Source organism: Esox lucius, chromosome 25 (assembly GCF_011004845.1).
Source record: "Esox lucius isolate fEsoLuc1 chromosome 25, fEsoLuc1.pri, whole genome shotgun sequence".
NCBI lineage: Eukaryota > Metazoa > Chordata > Actinopteri > Esociformes > Esocidae > Esox > Esox lucius.
The window spans coordinates 9,554,179-9,579,867 of record NC_047593.1 but is presented as its reverse complement, the minus strand read 5'-3'; the positions used below and the strand labels follow the sequence as shown (position 1 = coordinate 9,579,867).

General features: G+C 45.3%; 2 protein-coding genes and 1 long non-coding RNA gene across 3 annotated transcripts in view; 2 read left to right on the top strand and 1 right to left on the bottom strand.

The window, feature by feature from the left end:
- Positions 1 to 6,705, bottom strand: part of dctd (dCMP deaminase) — a 35,784-nt gene extending 29,079 nt beyond the window's left edge. The window contains 2 exon segments of the mRNA NM_001304212.1: positions 1,847 to 1,964; positions 6,619 to 6,705. Of these exon segments, the coding sequence (NP_001291141.1) occupies positions 1,847 to 1,964; positions 6,619 to 6,659 (159 nt within the window). The 5' untranslated portion in view covers positions 6,660 to 6,705.
- Positions 6,706 to 6,813: 108 nt separating this feature from the next.
- On the top strand, positions 6,814 to 11,845 carry LOC105024496. Its single transcript, XR_829053.3, has 3 exons — positions 6,814 to 6,888; positions 10,603 to 10,738; positions 11,514 to 11,845. It is a non-coding gene; the product is annotated as an uncharacterized LOC105024496 (long non-coding RNA).
- A 2,191-nt stretch (positions 11,846 to 14,036) lies between these two features.
- The window catches only part of LOC105021080 (protein WWC2), a 36,552-nt gene continuing 24,899 nt past the window's right edge, over positions 14,037 to 25,689 (top strand). Inside the window, exons 1-2 of the mRNA XM_013140691.4 lie at positions 14,037 to 14,473; positions 21,787 to 21,896. Of these exons, the coding sequence (XP_012996145.2) occupies positions 14,340 to 14,473; positions 21,787 to 21,896 (244 nt within the window). The 5' untranslated portion in view covers positions 14,037 to 14,339. The remainder of the gene's footprint in view (positions 14,474 to 21,786; positions 21,897 to 25,689) is intronic.

Sequence of the window (25,689 nt, the reverse complement as noted above, 5' to 3'; positions counted from 1 at the left end):
CCCCCCCCCTCCCTCCCCCCCCGCCCACTAGCCCCACTCTCTCAGCCTCACCCCATCCATCAGCACATCAAACCTTGTTACGTCCACCCGGCCCAATCTCTCAGCTCGTAGCTAGATGGTAGCTAGAATGATAGAGGAGCGGCTGGGAAGACAAAAAGCATATAAGAGAGACAAAGACCGAATGAGAGACTCTCTTGGGGGGACAAAGTCACGCTGCCTGAGTGGGATGACGTGTGCTGAACTCGTTCAGGCCGCAGATCACATGATGTGCAATTCGACGCGCTGCCGCATCTTCTCGGCTCGTCGCTTTCGAGCGTGGGTGCGCCTGTGCGCTCGTCAGTGTTGTGCGGAGGCAGTCTGGAGAGCATCGCTGAATTAATGCAGGGGGCCTGTTTGAAGAGTGCATCCGTCAAGGGTGCAGACCACAGAATTGAGCTAAGCCAAGTTTAGCCTCAATGCAAAAAAATAAATAAATAAATAAAAGCATCGAGTCCGAGTCCTTTGAGGAAATGCGTTTGTCCGTTGTGTTGGGAGACTGTGTCGGGGGGGTGGGGGGGGGTCAAACATTGGCGGGGGAGGGATTGTGGCGGAAGCGGGGAGCTTCATCGTCACCCCCCTGTGGCGAGCTGTAAACACAGAAGCCTCGTGCGGAACGCGTCGTCGGGGGACATGAAACATTCCGGGATCCCTTTCATTCCGAGAGGAAAATAAAGGAGAAATGTAGAAGTGGGAGACGACTAAAGCACCGTCCTCGTTTCATCCCGGGCCCGTTTTTGATCAGGGCCGGCCTGGCTGGCTTAAAACCTCGCTCTCTCGCTCTCCATCTAATCCCCACCGCCACTACTTTCTCTGGCTCCTCTCCCACAGGAGTCGACCAGACAACATCCAGAAGCACTGTGGAAACGGGAGGTCATTAGACACTACTTGGCGGTGAGTCGGACCGTTTCGTCCCCCCCTCCCCGGGTGGTACACCAAGTCCTGCCAACCGCCAGCGCCAGGTGTGCACGTTGGGAGGGAGGGTCAGGACGCGAGCGGGAGACCCTCTATTATGCCCCGTCAGCCACCCCCACTCACTCCCCCTCCTCGCTCCCCGGGGGTGGAGCTTATCGCAGAGGAGCAGAACCAGCGCTCATCACCTTTCTGCTCCTCTGAAGCCAAGGCACACATGCAAAGACACGAAACGAGCGCGCGCACACACACACACAACCCCCCCCGACCCGGACTCCCACACAACTGAATAATTCATTGTGTTTAATTTCATACTAAACCCTGCGAATGCCCCCATCAGAACATCATCTCGGTACTGGGTCTCAGAAAAAAAGTTTTTGTAGTATTTTAGGAACCACTGAATCCGAAAGTCCTCACCTTTCATCCAGACAATTCTGTGGGTTGGAAATGCATTTCAAAACGAGCTCAAAGTCAAACATCAAGCACGGCCAGACGGGGGGGGGGGGCGTAATCACTGTCGAAAGAAATCAAAACCAACATCGAACTTTGAGATAACGGGCCAATGCTAACCACCGCGCAAAGGGCTCATAGCTCCGACCTACTGGAACAACCCCCACCCCAGACCTGCCACTCGATCTGCGGCTGCGGACTCGCCCACAGATCTGCCACCGCCTTGATGGGCCGAACAAGCCGAGGGAGCCGCATCTGGATTCATATTTAATAACAGGCAAGGAAGGATTGGAGAGGGATCGAAGAGGGGTGGTGGTGGTGGTTGGGGGGGGGGTCCAGTTTGAGGATGTTGGAGAGGGTTGGTTCAGAGTGGTGCTGGTGGTGTTGTTACCAGGGAGCAGGCGTAAGTGTTCATTTGTGCACGCGTGCGTGCGTGCAGGGAGTTTACCTGTGAGCTCGGATCCTTGCTTCTCTGAGCTGACAGGAAGGCTACAGCCATGAAATATTCAGGCCATTCCAGGTAGTCCTCGCGTTTCTTTGTCGGAGCTGAAGAAGAGGCGGAGGTCCTGGGAGACGGAGAGGGAAGGAAAAAGAGGGGAGGAAAAAGAGGGGAGGGTCCGAGAAGAGGAAGACACGGAGGGGGAACAGAGGGGAGGAGAGAGACAGAAGGGGGGAGGGGGGCGGATATCAAATGCTTGTCTGACGAAAAAGGAGCCGCCTGTGTGCTACAGAGAAAGTTGTCGCTGTGTTTCACTCGAGGGCAGGGTGAGGTAGTCTCCGGCCACTCCCTTCACTACAGAACACACACGTTGGTATGAGCACGCACGTGCACACGCACCTCCAACAGGGCGGCAATTGGATGAGCTAACTCGGACCTTAACCCTGCCGAGATCAGACACCCACCCCGTATAATTAAGACGTCTCAAGCCTTCCCCATCCCAAGATCGCATCTTCAACTTTAGAAAGCCCATCACTTGTAATCGTCACCGCTGTGCTCCAGGCCACTCGCCACCATTACGGAAATCCACCCAGTGGAAACGGGAGCAGTCGTAGCTCCGGTCACGCAGTCACACCGGGTTTAGCTGGGGCAGCCTGGGAATTGAGGCAGGAGTACCCGGCAATTAAACACCTCCCACCAGGCTGTGCAAACCTAGCCTGATGGGGCCAAAAGTGTGGGCCTGGATGTCACGTCCCACGCCTGTCTACCAAAGCTCTAGTTAAATTGGAAGCAAGAGACACAGCAATGCCCCCCCCCCCCCCCCCCCCACCCCCCCACCCCACCCGGGAACCAACTTGAGTGAGTGTGTGCATAACAGAACATTTGTGCGCGTTCACCGTGATCAAAGATTTTCCCAGAGTCCCGAACGGTCCCGAACCCACTTGGACGCCACTCACTAAGGCAGTCGGGCCAACGGAGGGCGACGGTTACTCGCCAACGTGCCACGCCTCCTCTGCAAATTAACACGGAGGCGAGGGGATCTCTCGCAACCGACGGACGCCACCGGACCCGACGGAACTGAGGCAGGGATCTGAGGAAGCAGTGAGGAGGGGGGTTCGACGCTTTCAACTCCCCCACAGCGTGTGATCTCTTGGCCCCAATTTTTGACTCGGCTAATGGCCGCCGCGCGGAGCAAGAAGGCAGAACAATGGGACAAACATTCGAGTGAAGTGGCGCACATCACATGGCGGAGGGGGCGGTGTCGCTCAAATACAAAGGAACTGCATTTTATTCGGTTTCCAGCGAGGCCCGGATCAAATGGCCATGTGCCATATTGCAGCTGATTAGGCTGAGAATCTGGTCAGAGCACTTATGGAAACGTTACATCAAGTGACGCGTCGATTTGATTCTTCTGAATGTTCGGTGACGCTTGCGAGAGGAATAATGCATTAGGCTGAATCATGTGAATGCGTTTAATGAGTGTGGCTGCGTACAGGCTGACCGATTCAGAATTTGCTTAACCGATCAACCCTGAAAATGATCCAATTAAATGAAGTAAGACACCTGTAAACACAGCCAAATGTGAATCACTTTCCAATAGACTTTAAATGAATCTATATATTCTGTGACTGCGTTTAACTCTTTAAAACAATTGTTTTACATATTCAAATCATACATTCTAATTGTTCATCGCCTGTGATAGGAGCTTGAGTTACAACTAAAATGGATATTCCACCATCTGACTCCAAATTAAGCACTGGTATCAGGGGAAGACTACGAATTTGTGCAGAACGGTTTTCTGTTGTTCAGTGAACAATGGCGACACTGGCATAAAACCGAACACCTCCACACCTGAGACCAGAAACCTGCTGGCGGTGACCATGGGGCATTTCACAACACCAGAATCCTCCTACTGCCATTTTAGAGAACGTGGCCATAGAATAAAAGAGACTAGAACAGTCAGTCATTCACTTGACCCCATTCCACCTCTCCAATCATTCTACGGTTCTCCTCCTTTTACGATGCCAGCTATTTCACTGATGTCACGGTCACCATTCCCTCCAGGATGTTTATCAGTTAATGATATGCAGAGGCACAGGACATGTCCCCCAGGCTCTCCTGCTTTCACAGGCACCAGATTGTCATATCCGAGGGTCCTGCTCTCCGCAGAACGGAAGCCCGGCGTTCCTGAAGGGGCTTTTCCACTGTACATCTGCTGGGCAAAGCGATAACACGCCACGGGAATGGGATAAGGCGTCCCGTTTCCCCCTCCGCAGGGCTTATTATTCCGAAGTATTTCCATTCCTTATTGGCTTAACGAGGGGGCGGATTAAGCTTTAGTGTAGAGCTTCAGAGCAGGAATTATTTTCCCATGCCTGTCCTCCGCAGCATATGGTGGGGCCTCCACCTGGTACTGGAAATCAGGTAAACGAAGACATTACAACCAGCTGGTTTAATGAGAGTCCACAAAGCCTGCCTTCAAGGGCCGCTTGACATTCAGGGAGTGGTATCACGGAAGGCACCTCAGAATGCCAATACACCTGACACGTCGAGATGGAAAGGTCAGAGGGACGTGAGCAAACTGTCAACCTAACGCATGCGCCCTATAGTCGTAATCGCACAAAGAGTGCTTTAAATGGGATCTTTACGGTTGCCACCAGTTGATAATGAACCGACTTGGCCGGCAGCCCCGGCATTCTCCGCGTGGTGATGAGAACGCGGGCACGGTGACACGGTCAGAACTCTTCAGTCCACGTATGCGACCAGCGGTTTCTCTCAATGTAGTCCAGAGAGGTCAGGGAGAGTGTGGATATCAAATCCAATTTAAATTTGTCACATTCACAGTTAACCTCGGAGGTAAAAGCTGCAACCAACTACTTAAAATACGAGCTCCCGCGACAGCACAATATCAATACAAGTTTTAAAAGAAATTCATTTTAAAAAAAGATATGCATAATAAATAACAAATGGAGAAGACAATAGGCCAAGCCTTCGGCTCTGGTATTCACCAGACCAAATACGGTAAGACAAGCTTGGACCAAGCAGGGCAGAGTCAAGAACGCGGAGACTGACGAAGCAACAGACTGGCGCACTGCCGGCACTGAAAAACACCTACACGGAAGACGAGACGGATCCAGGACACAGGCCTTGGAAACAGCATGGAGGCACAGGGAAGAGACAAAGAGCCACTAGAGAGTCCCACGAGAGACCACGGGACCTGCCTAGGTCAAAACAAGACCAAAGTGGACTCTTCAGCCATCTCAAGCGGACCGAAGAGTCATGAGAGGTTGGCCAGGGTCCTCTTACAATCCTTTGCTCCTGGCACTCTGCTGGGCTCCAAGAGCCCCTTCAGGTGTGTGACGTCTGAAGGGGCCGTGTTATGGGTTGAGCTGGAGTGCTCCTCACAGTTGACATCCGACGCAGAGTCAGGTTGACTCTGTGGTTGGAACGTTTTTTTCTTTTGGACACAGATTGGACACAAATTGCACTAATTTCAGCTCAAGAGAAGCGAAGGTGCGTGTGTGTGTGTTTGTGTGTGTGTGTCGACTTGTGCACAATCCCTTTTCTGCTCTTTTTTGGAAAGTGTCTCAGACTGAAAAAGGATGAAGACTAACAGGGAGTTTGAAGGGATAATTACCTGATACTAAATATAAAAACGAGTCTCTGTGGGGGGAAATGTAATCATGTCTGGCACCGGGGAGGCTATGTTATCCTGAGGATTAGCGTGGTTACAGTGGTGTCAGTGAGAAGGAAGCTGGTGTGAAAAGTATTTCTGACTTGCTGGACTGCCAAAACCAATAGGTCAGACCAGACTAAAACAGACACACGTGTAACATACTTGCAAGGACCAACGATTCCTATTCAAAATACTATTTTCCTTAACCTTTAATACTAACTCCAAAACACTAAACCAAAATTACCTAAAAACTAGAAGAACCAGCTACATTTTTATTTCTAGTTAACAATATTCCAATCCTTCTCGCTACTTTTCATTTGCCAATACTGTCTTTGGTCATATGCCTGATGACTATCACAAAAAAAAACAAAAAAAAGTACTTTGCTAAATGAACCAATTCTCCAGTGCCTTCCACTTGGGGTAACTGTCGCGCATTCGCACAAGTGTCCCAAACCTAAGGAAGTTAAATAACCACGGGTTTAGGTCCTAGTTAGACGACGTAGCCTCGGTGAGCGAGGTAGAATTAAACATGGAAAAGTGGGTGCGGTATGGCCAATCTAGAATTGAAACAATAAGGGAAAAGGGAGCGGTTTCAAACCTGAACTGGCCATACCACACCCCCCTTTCTCGTAGTATATTCCAACACTTCAAACAGATAGGCGTATTCGTTTATTTTGGACTTGGATATTTAATGTGTGTAAAATAAGTATATTTTCTACATTAATTGTTAGACTGTCGTTGATGATTATTTATTCTAAAACAACAGAACCGAGTTTTTAATTTAAAGGTCATGCTCGTTATTTTAAAAATGGAACACGAATGACTTCATTCAAGTCTCAACAGTCCCAACATTGTGTTATTTAACCTCGGGGATAAGTAATCGGCGAAGGCGTGAGCTACCTCCATATCTAATGGCTTTCTGAAAAAGCTGTTGAACATAAAGTCCAGTTATTTAACAACCAATAATTGAAAGCCAGGTAGTAGCATTACCTTCCTAACACTAGCTATCGTAATGTGACTAAAAAGTTTGACCAAATGGCATTAACTGAACAACTAATAGAACTGCCGTCGGTGTAGAGAGTAAAAAAAAAATAAAAATACACACCCGTTTACTTGCGATGTCTCGGTGTTAGTTTCTTGGTTCATGTTTACCTCTGTGTTGGCAAGATTCCTATAATATTTATACTCTACCTAGCTTGCTACAGTACAGGATTACTGTAGGAAACACAAGCATGGAATCTCCCGCGCTAGAAACTTTAATAACGTGGCAGACTTCCGTCGTACGTAACAACGAGCGTAGTGCGCGTTCTCCGCGGCTGCATGGAGATTCTTGAGTGGAGTCAAGGCATCAACAAGAGTTGTGAGCGAACATTTTGTAAGTTACGTTAAACAAAAGACATCGATTTTAAAACGACACAAAAAATTTCGTTCATTTGAACGAGTGAGAGACTGACAACCAGGTTTTTTACAAAGTCGTTGTGCTGGCTGTACCTTGATCAATCTCAGCTGAGTTTTTTACAAAGTTTTTTACAAAGTTTTTTACAAAGTCGTTGTGCTGGCTGTACCTTGATCAATCTCAGCTGAGTTTTTTACAAAGTTTTTTACAAAGTTTTTTACAAAGTCGTTGTGCTGGCTGTACCTTGATCAATCTCAGCTACATTTTTAGCTGAGCTAATAGTAATTCCTTCCTATTACAGGCAGGCTGACGTTGAAATAGTTCCCAGTCATGAGAACCAATGAGCAAACGAGTGTAATTTCGCAGAGCTGATTGATTTGAAATGTTTCAAATTCTGAAGCTCAGTTTGTTGAACTAATAATGGATTATGAAAGTGTCAGATTTGAGGTAAATAAAAATACATTCCTATTTGTAAAAAAATACATCACACCGAGTAGATTTTCACAAAACGGTCAGAAAGAGAGATGGGGCAAGGAAACAGTATTAATCATTATTGGAGAAAGTGTCTGGATAAACTATTACGCTGATTGGTGTAGAAATTATGGTAGGCTATATATGAACTGCTGATAACTAGGTGTGCCATCTATGAAAACCTGATAACCTTTGGAAATTAATATAGCCTTCATTCCCTGATGGGCAGAACAAGGTAGTGTGGCATGGGGCTAAACCCTCCCTGGGTTAAACGCCCCAAGCTAGCTAAATTAAGAATTAAATATGTTGTGTAATGTTATGTTATAAGGTGATATTGAACCAGACATGTTTGAATTGGAGTAGGCAAACGCAAATGGTTTGAGAGAAAGTGGGAACGGCACCATCAGCTGTTGTTTGGATGTGCTGGAAATATGGATTGAAGAATGTATTTTCTAATTGCATTTGGATCACAAAAGTCTTATCAGGACCAAAAGAGCATACAAATTTAATTCTATTGATCTGTGCCTTGGTTATTGCTTAACAAACAGTGGCTGTGAGAATTGACATACTGCTTTGAGGTATTTAGGTTTAGAAGTTAGAGTAACTATTGAGATCTGTATCTAGCAATCATTATGTAACCCACATCCTTTTAGATATGGCTATCGTTTACTGAAAAATTGGAACCTAACTATGCTTGATGAGGATCTGACTGTATGTCCACGGTATGTTATTGTACATAAGCAGAAGTGAAACCACTAACCCATAACCAGTCCGCCTCCTGCCAGAAACCAAAATCCTGGCAGGCAACTTAAGAGAAGGAGCAGCTGAGAGCAAGGCAAAGTGTCTGGTCTCTGGGAAGCAACGGGCCATGGAATGAAACCTTACAGACACCAACTACAAATAACAACCTCCTTAGGGAAACATACAGGTGCTGGTCATGAAATTAGAATATCATCAAAATGTTGATTTATTTCAGTAATTCCATTCAAAATGTGAAACTTGTATAATGTATACATTCAGTCCACACAGACTGATATATTTCAAGTGTTTATTTCTTTTAATGTTGATGATTATAACTGACAACTAATCAAAACCCCAAATTCAGTATCTCAGAAAATTTGAATATTGTGAAAAGGTGCAATATTGAAGACACCTGGTGCCACACTCTAATCAGCTAATTAACTCAAAACACCTGCAAAGGTCTTTAAATGGTCTCTCAGTCTAGTTCTGTAGGCTACACAATCATGGGGAAGAATAAAATACAAAACATTCCTTGTGTCAAGCCACTCTTGAACAAGACACAGCGTCAGAAGCGTCTCGCCTGGGCTAAAGACAAAAAGGACTGGACTGCTGCTGAGTTATGTTCTCTGATGAAAGTAAATTTATAATTTCCTTTGGAAATCAAGGTCCCAGAGTCTGGAGGAAGAGAGGAGAGGCACAGAATCCACATTGCTTGAAGTCCAGTGTAAAGTTTCCACAGTCAGTGATGGTTTGGGGTGCCATGTCATCTGCTGGTGTTGGTCCAGTGTGTTTTCTGAGGTCCAAGGTCAACGTAGCCGTCTACCACAAAGTTTTAGAGCATTTCATAGATTTCATTTTCCAACAGGACTTTGCACCTGCACACAATGCAAAGCTACCAGTACCTGGTTTAAGGACCATGGTATCCCTATTCTTAATTGGCCAGCAAACTAGCCTGACCTTAAAACCCTATAGAAAATCTATGGGGTATTGTGAAGAGGATGATGCGATACGCCAGACCCAACAATGCAGAATTTTATGACCAGCACCTGTATAGCACAGGAGGCATGGCTTCCAGCGGCATCACACCTGCTGGGCATTATTGTAGTAGTTATAATTGTTAAGCAGGCGCAGTGTGTCTTCCACCTGAGTGGCACTGACGTGACCGCCTGAAACTTACAGTAAAGTAACTCTGTAACTAGAAATAACAGTATCCATGCAGATCCTTTTTAACTTGTAAATATAATGCAAATAAACATGGTGTAATAAATTAATCTCTAGTAATTTGAGAAAAGTGATCGCAAAGATATCACAGAGATATAGCAGCAACTGCAGTGAGCTTTTACACTTTGGATAAATTGCAACCCAGGTGCCCTTTAACTGTTTACTGCCCTCACTCACCACTATGTGGCAGTCATGTGTCTTTACTAAAACCTCAGCTTTTGTATGTGATCCGAGTCTGTGTTCAGTCCCCAAAATGTTTTTGGATAGATCCCCAATAGGAAAATGGAGATTTCTGGGTTAGCTTTTATGGTAAAAATGACAAATGGGCATAGTGATGGAATTGGTTGCTTTTACGTTTATGCATTGCCGGTAAAATGTAGAGCTAGGTTAAATGTAGGCATAAAGGTTAGGTTATTGGGGTTAAGGGTTAGGAAACATGGATTTTGGGGTTATGATTTAGTTACGGATGTGTGTGTGTGTGTGACAGAGACACCAAATCTGGTTTTTACTATACATGTGGAAACCAGAAGTCTTCCAGCTGAGCATAGCATTTGAATTGTAGTGGGTGACACATTAATGCCAACGTACTAGAGTGTTACTGATCGGTCTGACAGTGGTTTTCCCCCGTTATGGTGAGCATTTTGCAGTCATGCACTGCAGATGTCTTCAGATTGCATTTATCAGGTGTTTTCCTTCTTTATCATTTTAAGAAAATAAGTGGTTTTTTCCCCTTAGGTTATTTGTTTTCATGTTTTACTGAATTCTGGATAGCTTCCATGATTTCCATCGATAAATCATTGGTCCTCATATTTACCAAGGGCGATGTATTTTATTCCAAGTCAGGCAAAGTATCGCAGAAAGGTGTTACTGTTGCAACTGTTCACCCAAGGTACAAACTTCCTTTTCCTTGCTGCTCAAGGGAGTATGCTGATTCAGAATGACAAATGGAACAGGCTTCTCCATCCTCTTGCTTCCCCCCTTTAAACCCGTTCTCTCTTTCTTTCACACACACACACACACACACACGCACACTCAAAAGATTTTAGCCAGATGCGGTGAATTCCCCTATTTCTAAGCTGATTAAGATAAAAATATTGTCATTGCCTTTTCCTAGGGAAACGCATCAGCATTGCTTTGGTTTATTGTGTAAATATGTATTGGAGTGTTGGAGAGTTGGAAATGTTGTGTGTGTGCCAACTGTCTATGCCTCTGTCGCTCTATAACTCTGTCTGTCTCTCTCAATCTCTTTGTATGATGCAGAAATCTGTCCCACCTACATGACTGTGAAGTCTCTATTTGCCAAATGGTGTTTGACCGGTCCACAAATCTGGTCTCAATCGGCCAGACTTATACACATGTGGCGGATGCGAACGAGACTTTCACAGTGGTAACTGAGGTATCAACTCCAGTCCAATTACCTCATACCTCACCATTGACATCATGTTTTAGCGACATACCATGTCCAGACATACTGTCAGAAATCCCAGGGCCCGGAACAGAATATTCTTGTTTCGGCCCCCCGGTTTAATGACATGGCAGTATGTACAGCAAGTTCCTGTTTGTCCCCCCAAACCTGACAGCGCGTCTGTGCCCTACCACATGTGTCGGACTGTCCTTGTCTGTAAAACTAGTCTGAGTCTTGTCTTAGTGCTTGAGAAATATTGTATGTCAATATATAGTGTAACAGATTATTGATTAAATAGGTCTAACTATTGTGCAACTCACTATTCTAGTCATGGGATATAACTTGTTTTACTGCTGAAGTTGTGTTGTTCAGAAAGGGAGTTTAGGGGGTGAATCGAGTAACTTTGAGATGACTTGGACTTTGGAGTGGTGGAGGGGGCTAATGATCTGAGTGGAAGACCGATCGAACTGCTCTCCACAACATCAAAGCCTCACTTACCATCAGAGCCATTTTTGCAGCTAATACTGGTGGCTGATTGAACCAGAGGCAACAGTAGAATGCGTCTGCCCCAAATTGGCACCCTATTGCCTGAATAGCGCACTAGTTTTGAACGGTGTCTATAGGTTTCCTTACTACAAAGGGAATAGGGTGCATTTGGGAAGCATGTCATGGCCACCAATGACAAGAATGCTGAGGAATTCTTGTGTTAAACCACAAGTAGAGCAGAAAGCCCACTGACCTAACACTCCAAAAATGTGCTCCGCAGCTAACGCCACACCACCACACGATGACTGGAGACTGTGCAGAACTCGGAGAAAAACTGATGAACAAGTGTTTATCCGTATGTAATTGCTGCTGATATGGCTTCCTGGAAATATGGAAAAGGATGTATATCGCTCTTTCCCTTTGCTGGTGGTTTGAAATGTAATTCTTGAGGGTTTTTTTTGTTGTGGTTTTTTGTTGGATTGTTCAGATTTATAGTTATTTAATGTGTGGGCATAGCTCAATGTCCTAACCCTAAGTGATAAGTTGCTATCCTACCCTAAACATTGATGGAAACCCCAGCCAATCCCCACCCCAATGTATCCATTTATTAAATGTGACAGAAGAGAAAAGTAAAACTTTCTGGTTTTCTTCTTATTTGTTTCTTGCTCGTTCAACAACTCTGAGCTAAATTGGGAATGTCCCTCAACCACCAAATTGGGTTTGGAAAAAAATGAAGACAAAGATATTTACCAACAATAATGCAGGATTTTTCCCTTTTTTTCCCTCATTGTCTTGCATAGTCAGGAGGACTACAGAAATGGTTCCCTCTCCTCAAAAAATTAGTTTCTCTCCTTACCTCCCTCCATTTTGTTGTTCCTCTGTATTCTCCAACTCGTATTGACCTCTCTTGTTTTCAGCACCTTTTAAGCCTCTGGTCTCGTCTTCTCTCGTTCTGCCTGTCATTCCACCTATATATTGCTCCTGTGCTCGCTTGACTATCAACAATTATTGTATCTGTTACCTCTGACCCAACTGCCCTCTCTGTCTCCTTCCTGGTATGAAGGAGCAGCCTGCAAGGCATGAAATGAGTAGAGGACTGTGTACTGAAAAACCACACAAAATCTGAGAAGACATCTCTCCGGCTTTTCTTTTTAGGACTTTTTGGGGCTTTAAACGAGACAATGGAGAAAGATAGAGGAGAGAGTTTTTACTGGAAGTGAGATGGACTCAAACCTACACTGCAGCAAAATATACATGGGATGAAATCGTCCAAACCACGCTAGGCCGTGAGTTCTAAGGATCTGGAGTTCTCTTATTAATCATGATGCCATGGACAGAAATGAACAGAAATACAGCATTTAGTTAAGAATAGGGTTAGGATCCCAATGTCTGGGTTAGAGCTTATTTCTGGCAATTCTATATATTTTGCCTTGACTTAAAGCAATCCAGGCCACAATACAATACAAGAAATGTATTCAAGGGTGAAAAATATATTAATGTCAATTAATTAACATAATAGAAACATAATTGGGGTCAAAGATTCTTTTATATATAAAAGGTTATTTTATATAAAAGGTTATTTTATAGAAAACCGCTGACAGTAAAACATTTTGATATCCACATATGTATTTATGCAGCTGAACAGAACAGTCTGAATAACTTACAAAATCTTAGCTTATTTCCATAAGTTGCCCTAAAATGGCATGGACAATGTTACTGGCAACTTCTATTAGTTAGAAATACGATTTCAAGCAGGTGATTCTTCTTTGCATTGGAATTTAATTGAGTTGAAAACCAGAGATGGCGCTGGCCAAATGCACTGCCTACCACAGGACCCCTGAAAATGTTTAAATAGACTTTTCCTATTACCGAAGTCCAGTGGAGTGGATGCTAGACAACGAGCGCCTAACCAAGGAGTCTACAAAGAAAACCCTCAACAGAGAAGTGGGGTGCCATGATCAGACTCCAGGTCTCTCCTCTGGTCTTCCCCTGTGGCTGGAGGTTACCACACGAACATGGATGTACTTGTATGTATTTATCTTATATTACAGTGTTTTCATGAACATTATTACCTAATCCTTCAGTTCATTGACAAAACCTGGAACAGGGACATCTTGATGTTGGGACATATTACTCATATAGGGTGTTGCTTTCTGGAATGTTCAATAGGGTTTCTGTAAAGGACAGTGCCTATGGGCATGTGATCCCTCGGTTAACTGCAAGTGTACATGGTTGACTAGACCGAAGACCAAGCCTACCACTCAAAAGCAGTTTGACGTATTCAGCCCATGTGAAACACTGTTTACAGATCTTTAAATGCATGGTTGAAGAACCATTAGATTTTTTTTCAGGCACAAAAAAAGTTTGAATTATCTGTGACTGAGAATCAGCAGGAAAATCACAGGCACATATGTAAAATATCCGATAGGCAAATACCAAGGTGAAATGTGTACTTATTCTTCAGTAACACTCAAGGATAATACATGCTACTCATCACCCATGTATTGGCATATTAGCGAATAGTTTATAATGTTAATTGGACAACTTTTAGCTGAACATATTGTTAAATTGTTATTGCATCCCAGTTTATGCAGCTATTAAGGAGATACAGTTTATTCTTGTCTCATGACATATGCATATCCCTGATTATTTTCTGTTCCATGGTCTATTTCATGCTTCCCAAACTTTGTTTCCTCCCAGTGTTTGCAATAAATGCGACCCATAACAAAACGATTACACTGGGCAGTGTAATTTGAACAGCTTTTCTTGAAAGGGGATGTGACCGTATCCGTGGGGATGGGACCATGGCCTTGGACCAGCTACATATCGTCTTGACAACACACATTTTCCGCCGGTGATGTCTTGGAAAGGGTTAAGCCGCAGGAATGCAACACTCAGGAATGTGCATGCAAATAGATTTATGCTAATTATATGCTAATGTGCCGTTGGTTGGGAACGGAGACAAGTCTGTCTGTTCGGGGCTCTGTGTTCAGCTAGCTAGCTAGGAACTCAAGATGGAGGACAGGGGTATGGATCTTTCCTGAGTTTCCCGTCGCTTTTAGTACTTTTTGAGTTTTTACCGTACTTATGGCGGAACTTTTAGAACATGAACGTGCCTAGAAAGGGAAATGGCCAGCTGCCGTTACCCGACGGCTGGGAAGAAGCGAGGGACTTTGACGGCAAAGTGTTTTATATCGACCACAACACTAAACAAACCAGTTGGATAGACCCGAGGGACAGGTAAGCGAGAGAGCGGCGGTGAAGTTGACAGGCGGGGGCAGAGTTTGTGAAGTTTATAACGTTTGTCCATACAAACTTTGATTCAATTAAATAGAAAGGACACATGAATGCGTTGAAAAAATATATTTTTAGTGTGGATCTGTTAACTAGTACCGGCAACAGGCTATATCTTGCAAAGTTAGCTAGCCGAGCGTTAGTTATGACAAGGACTTGCAGGACGTGCTATTTTATCTTATCAAACGTAACGTTATATTTTGTTGCTAAGTTAGCTATCTAGTTACTGTTGCAACTACTGATAGATGACGTTAGTCAAGTTACATAGCTTAAGCTGCAATATAATTTCAGATGGCAATGGACGTAACTAGCTATCATTTTGTAGACTAATAACTTTGGAATAGTACATTCGCTAGCTAGCAAACTAGCTAACTATTGCACACACGTCAATGAGGATTTTTTATAAACCATAGCCAGCGAACGTTAGCTAAGTAGCTACTGTAGCTAACTACATTACTACATTCGTGCTTATTTCATGCCGCTAACGTGTTTGCTAGCTAGTACTGCAAACCGTAGCCACCAAACTCGTGAACTCTGTTGCAAAGATTCTACTTATTATTCTATTCGATGTTTTGGATCCATCCAATCTTTAGAAACCCGTTGTCTTAGGGAAGCAGATTTGTTCAAAATAAAGAATACTGACGTAATAACAGTGGAGTAACCCATTTTAGAGATCTGATGAGTATGTAGTTACTGTCAACTGAAGTTAGTTACAGTAATGCTCTATTATTCTTGTTGTAAGAGTCAGGCAATTGCCATACAAGAATGTGGACTCTAATCATGCATCACCCATTCTGAAATGGTAGAATCCATGCCACTTTTTAAACAAGAGGGTGCCAAAGTAAACACACTCAGTTTTTCAATGTTTGACTCAATTGCAATAAACAATATGGGAATCTGATCATATTTAATCCACCAAATGTTGCTCTGGAAACGTGTGGTCCTACTACAGTCCAAACATCTATCTGTGGCCTTGTATGTTTAGGTGTTAACAATAATCACTATCTTGATACCTTATATACCTCGTTGTTGGATGAACAGTGTCATTTACGTCTTGAACTTTATTCAGCTGGTAAATAAATGTGTAGGGTATTTTATGGGAGTGGAACTAACCTAACAGCCCATTGGTTTTAGTAATAATTATGTACATTAGCGGCATTGACACACAATTAAGTTGAGGTACTTACCACACCAGGGTTTTATTACATGGGTTTCACCACATGACACAAGCCACTTATGACAAACCATTGAGCGCTAATCATGAGGATAATTGGTCAGACTGTACGGCCATAATGGAATGATAATGCCTATCTGCTCTATGAAAATGTGAAGTGAGCCTCCTTTATTGTAAATTAGTCACGGTTAGCATTGACTCATGCATAGATAGTACATGAGGCGCTTGATTTAAAACGACTAATGATTGGCCAATTCTAGTCATTAGCCCAGGAGCTATTATTCAAACAATCTTCTCCATTTGAACCATGAAAGTAGGCCTATGTTTTTCTCTTATTGACGGCTCATGGTACGCATTCCAGGTGTGTGCCGCTGAGTTTACTCAGATCCTGTTAAACAAAATGCATACTTAAAAAAAATTAAAACAAATATTGTGTTTGTCTTAGTGGCTGGTGGTTAGAAAACTGCCAGCCTGGGCCTCCTGATTGGTGCAGCGTTCTAAAGCCCCATCCAAAGCCGCCCGTTACAGAGTCCCACCGTGGTTTAGACTGTGTGTTCTAGAATCTACACATGGTAAAATTATACTAACCCTCTGTATTGATTAGATAATATCTCTCATTCTACCATTGTGTGAATGGCCAAGAATGCTAGGCATACCATGCATATCTCATTCTGTCAGGATGGATGCAAATCTTACCCTGCCTCTTTCACAATCTCAATCTTGGCCCAGGCTCAGAAATGCCAACCGCGTTTACGATCCTAAAAGTGGCCTACCTTAACCGTGATGTGCTCAGAGGGAATGAAACGATATATGTAACAAACATATTTGACCCATGGAATATCTGGAGTCTATTACTATCTTTATTGCTGGTATCAGCGTTGGATTATCAGTTGATGTATTGTTGTGCAGAGCAAAATGGCAATAAAGTGGGCAGAGATAAGAGGTTTCAGTCGTCTGGTGTAAGCTTTGGTGATGCCGTTGGCTGCGGATTCGGTGGAACGCCTCGCTCTTGCCGCTTATGCTACACCTCGCCGTCCTGACCAGGGGAGCCGTTTTCGTCCAGATCTAAGATGACTTTGCTCACCCTGGCCTACTGTTCCTAGTTATTCCAGACCGGTTGCCTGCAGAGCCTTTCTTTCTAAGCCTCCTGTCAATCACAATGTCAGAGTAGCGGTGATGCACCAGGACATGTTTAACTCCTGTTCGCAGAACGGCACCCCCAGTCCGAGGCCCTTTGGGAGTATGTGCCCTGGAGAGGTAGTGCAGCAAGCCTTGTAGTAATGCGACGCAGTGCCGCTCCATGGGGTTAATGGTGCGGCCATTTTCGGACAGCTCAGAAACGGTCCGTAAACATCTGAGAACATTTTGCAATGAAACTGCAGACTGGGGAAGACTTGATGCATTTAACTTAAATGGCCTGTTAGCTAGTGAGAGCAGACATAATTTCTATCTTTTAGATGAGATGTAGGCAGCATGTTCCGTCCAGCCTAAATATAATTTAATGGCCAACAACCAAAATGCCTCTCTTAATCATAATGGAACGAAAACATAGATAAAACATGCTTTCTGTCGCCTCCCCCTTTTAATTCTCCCATGACGTGCCATAGCATGGAATGTTTTAATTTTAAAATTGTATTAAATGTCTACCAATAATCTACCTTGATTGTCTGCTTTTACTGAATAAATACGAAGAGCACAAACCCTGTCGATGCATTGCTTCCCAATTTCTTCCACCCGGAGCTGTTTGGGAACGATGGTGCGTGCGTGTTGGCACACTCGTTGGGGTCCAAAGTGGACCCTCCCTCCCCTCAGCGTAGTATTGCGCCACTGTGCTTCCTCTGCACTTCGTCCCCATGGTTACGGCCTGGCCAGGGACTAGACCTGTTCTGTTCAGTCAAGCAGAGGGGACCCTCGCTGGCCAGCGGGAGGAATACACATTTTTGGCAAGAAAAGGAATCCCTCTCTTCCTCTCCCCCACTCCTGTCTTGCTTTTCCTCGCCTCCAATATAAAAGTGGACTGGCTCCGTAGGCCCAGTCTTAACTGACAGGAGTTGTTCAACGCTGTCAAAACAAATTTCAATCTCTCGTTTTCTGTCCTGCACTCTTCCTGCTCCCCCCCCCCCCACCCTCTACTCCACTTTCACCTCAGCCATCCTATCTCCTCCCCCGCCCCCGCCCCCCATGCCTGAAAGGCAGGCTTTCAGATTTATACGTTTGGGGAGAGGTTGACGGTCTGAATCTGCAAGCGCGGCCCAGATAATGCGAGGCAGTGTCAGAGGGCCGTGCAGCATTCCTGAGCCTTCCCTCCCGGTCCGAAGCCCCCGGAAAAAAGACCCACATTTATTGGCCTTGGAGTGACCGGGACTGCTCCACTCTGCTCGAGCACAAAACATTTTTATTTCCAGAAGAGTTGAAGTCGTCTAGATAATATTCAAGCCCAGTATCCCCCCACCCCCCCCCCACCCTCAACACCCACAAACACACACACATTCTTTTGGACCCCTATGTTTAATGGAGCTTGACCCATTTAATTGGGGCGAATTTGTAAAAGCATAGCCTCTGCCACAAAAGTCTTTCTCTCTCTCCCTTTCCGCCTCTCTCTCTTTTGGACACTCTGTTGTTGTCAACGTGGTACGAAGGAGAATGAAAGGAGAGAGAAGGAGAATGATAAAAGAAGTGATGTAAATCCCGGCCATTGAGAGCTGCCGGCGTCCGTGCTTGAATCTGAATGATGTGGAGGAAGGAGGGACTCTCTGAAACGAGCTTGGTATCCTCGGAGACCAGCGAACGTGGCCGTCTAATGTGTGACACAAGGCCCGTGGTCGGGCTGCAGTTTCTTGTGGCTCCTTGTGAATTTCTCACAGAAGGCAATCTGCCAGATAGAAGATGCGTTTGGCACCTGTGTTCAGCTAACCAAGATTGCAGTGTTCTGTTGAAATAAGGCATGCCTGTCCCGGGCCGAAAAAACAAAAGCCAGCGCATGCTTTTCTGACCTCTTCCGTGATCCGCGGAGAACCTCCTGCCGCTCTGGTCGGTGTTCCAGTGCAAACCTAAATTTCAACAGATTTTTCCCCCCAGTGAACGGGTGTTTTGCAGCGTCCTGAAAGGCGCTTTACTTGGCGCCTCTCGGGCCGAAATTCGCTTTGTCCATGAAAGGAAGCGATTCTTCAGTCGGGCTATCCGTTACTAGGACAGGTTGTTTCTCGCATCCATTAAACCCTCAACAATCTGCCTGTTGTGTTCTGGAGATAGTGTCAGAGACAATGACTAATGGCTCCTTAAGTGCCCTCAAGTCCTCTTAGCTGGTCGTTGCGGTGAGGTATAGGCCCGGGTCCTGCCACAACACTGCGGATAACTAGTAAAATCACTGTGGTGAACCGGCAGTCATATCAGCCCATCCCACCTGCCCCATGCTCTTATCTGTGCCTCGCAGACCTCCATGTACGTACGTACATACATACCTTTGTACAGGGTTGCAAAATTTCATGAGCTTTTCATCAAATTCCCTGGATTTCCCCAAATCTCGATCTGAGGATTCCCAGAGTCAGTAGGGAATAAGCAGGAAATTCAGGATCCGCCCCAACCAGGATTACTGGAAAACCATGGAGTTTATTCAAAGCTCCCTGTATTTTTTCGCAAGCCTTACACAGCAGCGAGCCCTCTCTGGCTGTCGGTCCCTTGCTCTTCCGTTTGGTCGGGGGTTAATCGAAAAGGCCGTCAGGCGTGTGGCAGCAGTGGCCAGGCGAGGTGAGGACATTGTGGGTTTGGCGCGGCAATACCCAAGGTGTGATTGAGCTGTCGGATCTCTGGAATGTTAAGTACCATTGGCACGCACACGACTCACAGTAAATTACCCGCATCTATTGTCTGCATTATTGTCTCCATTTTGACGCACCGCTGAGTGTTGCTGCTGACCTCACTGTTTGTCCTGTGATGACGTGTCCCTTTTGGGTCTGTGTTCATAGTGTTGGTTTGGCCGGTGTTCTGTGAGTAGTTGCTAAGCTGGAATGTTTTCAGCTCTCCGTCATACACTTGATGCTAGCATTGGTTCTTCAGTCCTTTCCTTCAGAACCGCCGGCAGGAATGTTGAAATAATAGAAAGGAAATGTCCAATCTGGACACCTAATCAACCCCAGCTTCCAACTGGCTCATGATTCTTCTCCTTCCCCTGTAGGCCAACAAAAATCTTTGGCTATGCGCTAATTGTATGTAATCGGCAGTGTATGCAAGTCTCTGGATAAGAAAGTCTGCTGTATGACTATGGTATAGTAATGGGAGAACTAGGGTCAGTGCCTATAGGAGGACAGTAGGCAGATAGCCGACCCGTCCGGAGCCTGGCTTCTGCTCCCCGAGGCCAGAGTTCAAAGGTCGTTGTTGGTGTAGTGAGCGCGATGGTCGGCTAGCCCAGCCAAGCAGGCATACCAGGAATGCCGGTTGTCTAATTTTTAACGTTTACATCTGAGAGGGAGCGTGCATACCAGACTGACAGCCACTCTGGCCAGGAGGGGGGTGTGTGTGTGTGTGTGTGTGTGTGTGTGTGTTCATGTGCGCACCTGTTTGTTTGCGTGAGCGTTTGTGTATCTTAGAGTGAGAGTGTATTAAGTAAACACATTGAAGCACGCCGGGCACAAGGCTGTCTTGGCTTGTACTGCAAGTTAATACCCATTGCCCAAATTCTTATCCGATATACATTCTGTCCCAGTTTCTCAAAGATTTTGAGTTACAAAGATGCAACGTATTCTTCCAAAAAAGCTCTCTCCCTCCCTCACATGGCTGTTCCTCTCCCCCCTCTTCCTTCGCTTGACCCTCCCAGTGAACCCTCTCAGTGAACTTGGTCTCATTTACCTAGCACAACATTCCCAGGACATTTGCTATGATTCCCATGCTTTTGTAGTTAGGGTTTTATGTAGGCGTTTAGGTTTTTGATAAGTAATGAAATGACATTTGAAAGAACATTTGCTGTCCTTACTTTCCCTTAAATGTTGGGTACAACATCTGTAACTTGCAATGATAATTTCCCTAAGGCTGTAATTAGATCATGTAAAAAATAATAAAGTAAAAGTCTGTCAAATATTTGCAAAAATGTTTTATTTGATTTTATGGTCACCTAATTTATGTTCTGGGAATGTTCAACATACCAATTTTGGTTTGTGCGTTAGCATATACTTGGGCAAAAATAGCCCTGGATTCCTAACAGTAGCTAGGTTTTCATTAACCTATTTAGTGTTTTTGTTTTGTCTACATCTTTGTTTGCATAGAAAGTGTGACAAAATGACATCAGCTTGATGTCACATCGAAAAAGTATTTCAATTACCCATTCACCCAAGGTGCCTATTAATAATGAAAAGACATAATTTATGCCCAGCTATCAGTTCCATGTTTCAGTCAGCCTGCAAAAGTCAACATGGGAAAGAATGCAATCGTTTACCAATAAACCTGTGTCCGAGGAAACCTGCACGTCTGCCAAACTCGTGTTAGAAAGGTGTTCAGACAGCCGCCCTTGTCAGTCCTGAGTCCAAAATATAAAGGCTGGTAGGCGCAGTGTCCACTCAGCCTCCCCCAGCCAGCAACACAGTAAGAGGCCCCTTCGGTGGTGCCACACAATCCCAGCTTTAGACTTCGGTCGCTCAGTGTGACTGAGACTCAGGAATGTTAGTGTTACTTCTGGTCGTTGTGATTTATTTTTTTTAGTGGTAGTGGTGGATGTTGTTGGGTTTAGTGGCTTGTCTCTTGGAGTCTGGTGGGTTTAGTGACTCTGCATTCTGAAGTCCCTACTTGGTGATTTACATGAGGAGCTATTGACAGTGTATGAAAGCTGGCACTATAAACGCCTGTAGCAATGGATTAATTCTTTATGATATCCTTTTGAGAATAAATTGCATAATTTACAGTACTGTGTGGAAGTCTTAAGTACCTGAAATTACAACATAATCAATTTATTTGGGTAGTAAGTGTTTATTTGTGCATACATCATTTTTTTCCTTAATTTTTTAACACATTAATGGCTTTAGTTTAAGGCTTTTCCAGAGGAGTGTTGGCGTAATGTGGATTCTTTGTACACATACTTTGTCTCTCTTTCCCTCAGGTTGACGAAGCCCCTGTCGTTCGCGGACTGCGTGGGGGACGAGTTGCCGTGGGGATGGGAGGCGTCATACGACCCTCAGATTGGCATCTACTACATCGACCACATCAACAGTACGTTGACAGGTTTAGCTCAGCGTTACCACACTCACCTGAATTACGTCCAAAGCACCTGGGCCCACCATCTGGCTAATCACTGCTTTTTCCCCCTAGTTGGACAGGTGAAGACTAGGCAGTCACCATTGTAGCCCAGGCTATTTCTTCCATCGTGTTTTGGCAGGAGTAAGCCCCACAGAGTAATTAGTAGAGCCGCCAGAATTAGTTTTTTTGTTTTAAGGAACTGGAACAGTTTAGTCTGGGGACCATGTTGGTTTCGGTTTGTTTTAGGATTAGTTTTGCGTTTTGTCGAGAGATTTCCATGGTGAATAACGGTCTTCTGAGTGATGATTGGATAGCGCTAATCTGATGACATGTGGAGTGTCATGGATGATGACTGCTATTGTTATCACTGATGGTTTAGAGTTGACTTTAAAACTGTTGTAAACTTTTGGTCAAATCTCGGGCCAATTTATCAGTATTATCACCAGATTGGAGGCAGCAGATTGCCTAGAGGTTGTAGTATCGGACCTGTGATCCAAAGATTACTGTATCGAGTCCCTGAGGCGACACGTTGAATGATCTCTCTTGGAGCACTTGCTCCCTGGGCGCCCAACTCGATGATTTGGAGGGGTTGGCTTAAAAATGACATTTGAGTTAGACTTTGTGCAGGTGACGATTAATATAATGTACACTATATGACAATTGTCATGACACATTCCATTGGCCATTTCCTAATTGATATGGTAATTAATAGTTATTATGCCACATCATTTCCAGGGATCAACACGGGCAATTTGCCGTTGGGACAGAAGTAGAACGCATTGGGTGCCATTTTAGTATGAACTTGTTTAATCATTACACGTTTGTTCTCTGGCCTGTGGTAAAATAAGTGGAATTGCAAGACATTCTATTAAAAACTGTTTTAAAAAATATTCCCCTTATAAGGGGGCCAATAAACAGTTTTGTAACTTAAGTTTGGAGGCCCCAACCCAACCAAATCTCGCCTTGGGCCTGCGAAAAGCAATGGCAGGTCCTACTTGCATTCATTGAATTCAGAAGTTTGTTTTCATCCCAATGGAGACGGATTAAGTCCATTTCCATAATTACGTTTTTCATTACGCCACAGCAGCCTCGGGGTGGGGACGGGACGCTTAGCTGTTGGTATTGTTTTCATTGACTGTTGTGGCGCTGGCTATATTCCATTAGTCTGTTGGTCTATCACACGTGAGACCGGCCTTTGTTTTTGTTTGTTTGTATGACACCGGCGGGTAAACAAACTTGGGCCGCTGTCAATCAGGACTAAAGGATTGTGCGGAGGCACAGAGCTGAAGGCTGGGCGTCTGGGTGTTGAGGCTTGTACTCCTGGAAGAGACATGCTTTCCGTTCTAGGAAAACACACCGATGCGTTTCTTAGCTTGCACTGAACTATGTTTTATTTGATTGATTTCCAGTGGACTACATGTTGTGATTAAGAGGCGTGTGAGAAGTATCTAGCTCACTTCCGCCGTACCATCTAGGGCTGGGAATTGCCAGGAACCCTACAGTATATGATAGGATTTCACTCTACTTCAGCCTGGAAATTATATGGGTTTTCACAAATCTATATTGTGATTGGCTACTATATACTGATTTGATGGTGGGATTGGCTACTGTATACTGATTTGATGGTGGGATTGGCTACTGTATACTGATTTGATGGTGGGATTGGCTACTGTATACTGATTTGATGGTGGGATTGGCTACTGTGCCATTTCAATATTCCAAATATTGCTCACTACATGTCTGCTACAAATGGACTAGAGAAGCATGGGAGCAATAGGCAGTAACAGAGGTCACATTGCTGAAAACAAATGTTTTCCCTATATAACAAGAACCTGTTTTTAAGGGAGGACAAGAACAGTTTCACGGTATTCTGATACAGTTGATCACAATATTGTATCGTATCAAAATATGTAACCCTCTCTTGTCACTTAACCTCCTGTCACAAGTCCAGGCAAGTTCAAGCCAGAGATTCAAAGGATTGGTTAGGGCCCAAAAAGAAACGTGCCCCTAGTTGTGCCAAGACAAGGCAGCGTCGGCTGGATGGTTGTTCTGGGCGGGTATGTTAACGGTCCCTGCCCTGTCCTGTACCCGATCTTTCCTGTCCCGGCTTCTCCCTCCCGGCCCAGGATGCGTCCACCCCAGCAGGCCTCACTTCCTCATTATGTAAGCCCTGCTGCTGCCCCGTTGCCTCCCTGCATTCCTGGAGCGGAGCAGGGGGGACCTCCCCTGACTTCACACGGCCCTCGGGGGAGTCGCCTTGGTTTCCCCCGTGTCAGTGGAAGTCAAGGGTTTGTTAGACGGGAGAGGGCGTGTGCACGCCTCTCCCATAGGTTCTGGCGAACTCCCCCGAAGAGACGCGGTGCGCCGCGCTCAGACGCCCCGGTGGGGGGGAGGTCTGGGATTCAGTCAGACCCGGAGAGCTGCGGCGTGTCGTGCCAAAGCAGGCTGAAGTGCGCTGTCAGTCACAAATGACATGACATTCTCCAGTCATGACCTCATACTGTTGTGGTGGCTCAGACGTGTGTGTGTGTGTGTGTGTGTGTGTGTGTGTGTGTGTATGTGTGTCATTTTTCTTAGCTGACAGCTTCTTCTGTGAAAAAAAAAAAACACTGTTGAAACAACAGATTGGCAAGCTAATTGATTATTAAACGTCAAACTGTTGCCAACATTGACACCGCAAGTCGGTTAGCCGATCACAAAGAAAACACCACATAGGGCCTGGCCTACACCCTCAAATGAACAATGCCTACAGATTCCTAGTGGGAGAGTGTGAGTGGAGACATGCACACAGCCTCTCACACACGGTACACAAACACACACACACAGCCTCTCACACATGGTACACAAACACACACACAGCCTCTCACACACGGTACACAAACACACACACACAGCCTCTCACACACGGTACACAAACACACACACACAGCCTCTCACACACGGTACACAAACACACACACACAGCCTCTCACACACGGTACACAAACACACACACACAGCCTCTCACACACGGTACACAAACACACACACACAGCCTCGCACACACGGTACACAAACACACACACACAGCCTCGCACACACGGTACACAAACACACACACACAGCCTCTCACACACGGTACACAAACACACACACACAGCCTCGCACACACGGTACACAAACACACACACACAGCCTCTCACACACGGTACACAAACACACACACACAGCCTCTCACACACGGTACACAAACACACACACACAGCCTCTCACACACGGTACACAAACACACACACACAGCCTCTCACACACGGTACACACACACACACACACACAGCCTCTCACACACGGTACACACACACACACACACAGCCTCTCACACACGGTACACACACACACACACACAGCCTCTCACACACGGTACACAAACACACACACACAGCCTCTCACACACGGTACACACACACACACACACAGCCTCTCACACACGGTACACAAACACACACACACAGCCTCTCACACACGGTACACAAACACACACACACAGCCTCTCACACACGGTACACAAACACACACACACAGCCTCTCACACACGGTACACAAACACACACACACAGCCTCTCACACACGGTACACAAACACACACACACAGCCTCTCACACACGGTACACAAACACACACACACAGCCTCTCACACACGGTACACAAACACACACACACAGCCTCTCACACACGGTACACAAACACACGCACACAGCCTCTCACACACGGTACACAAACACACGCA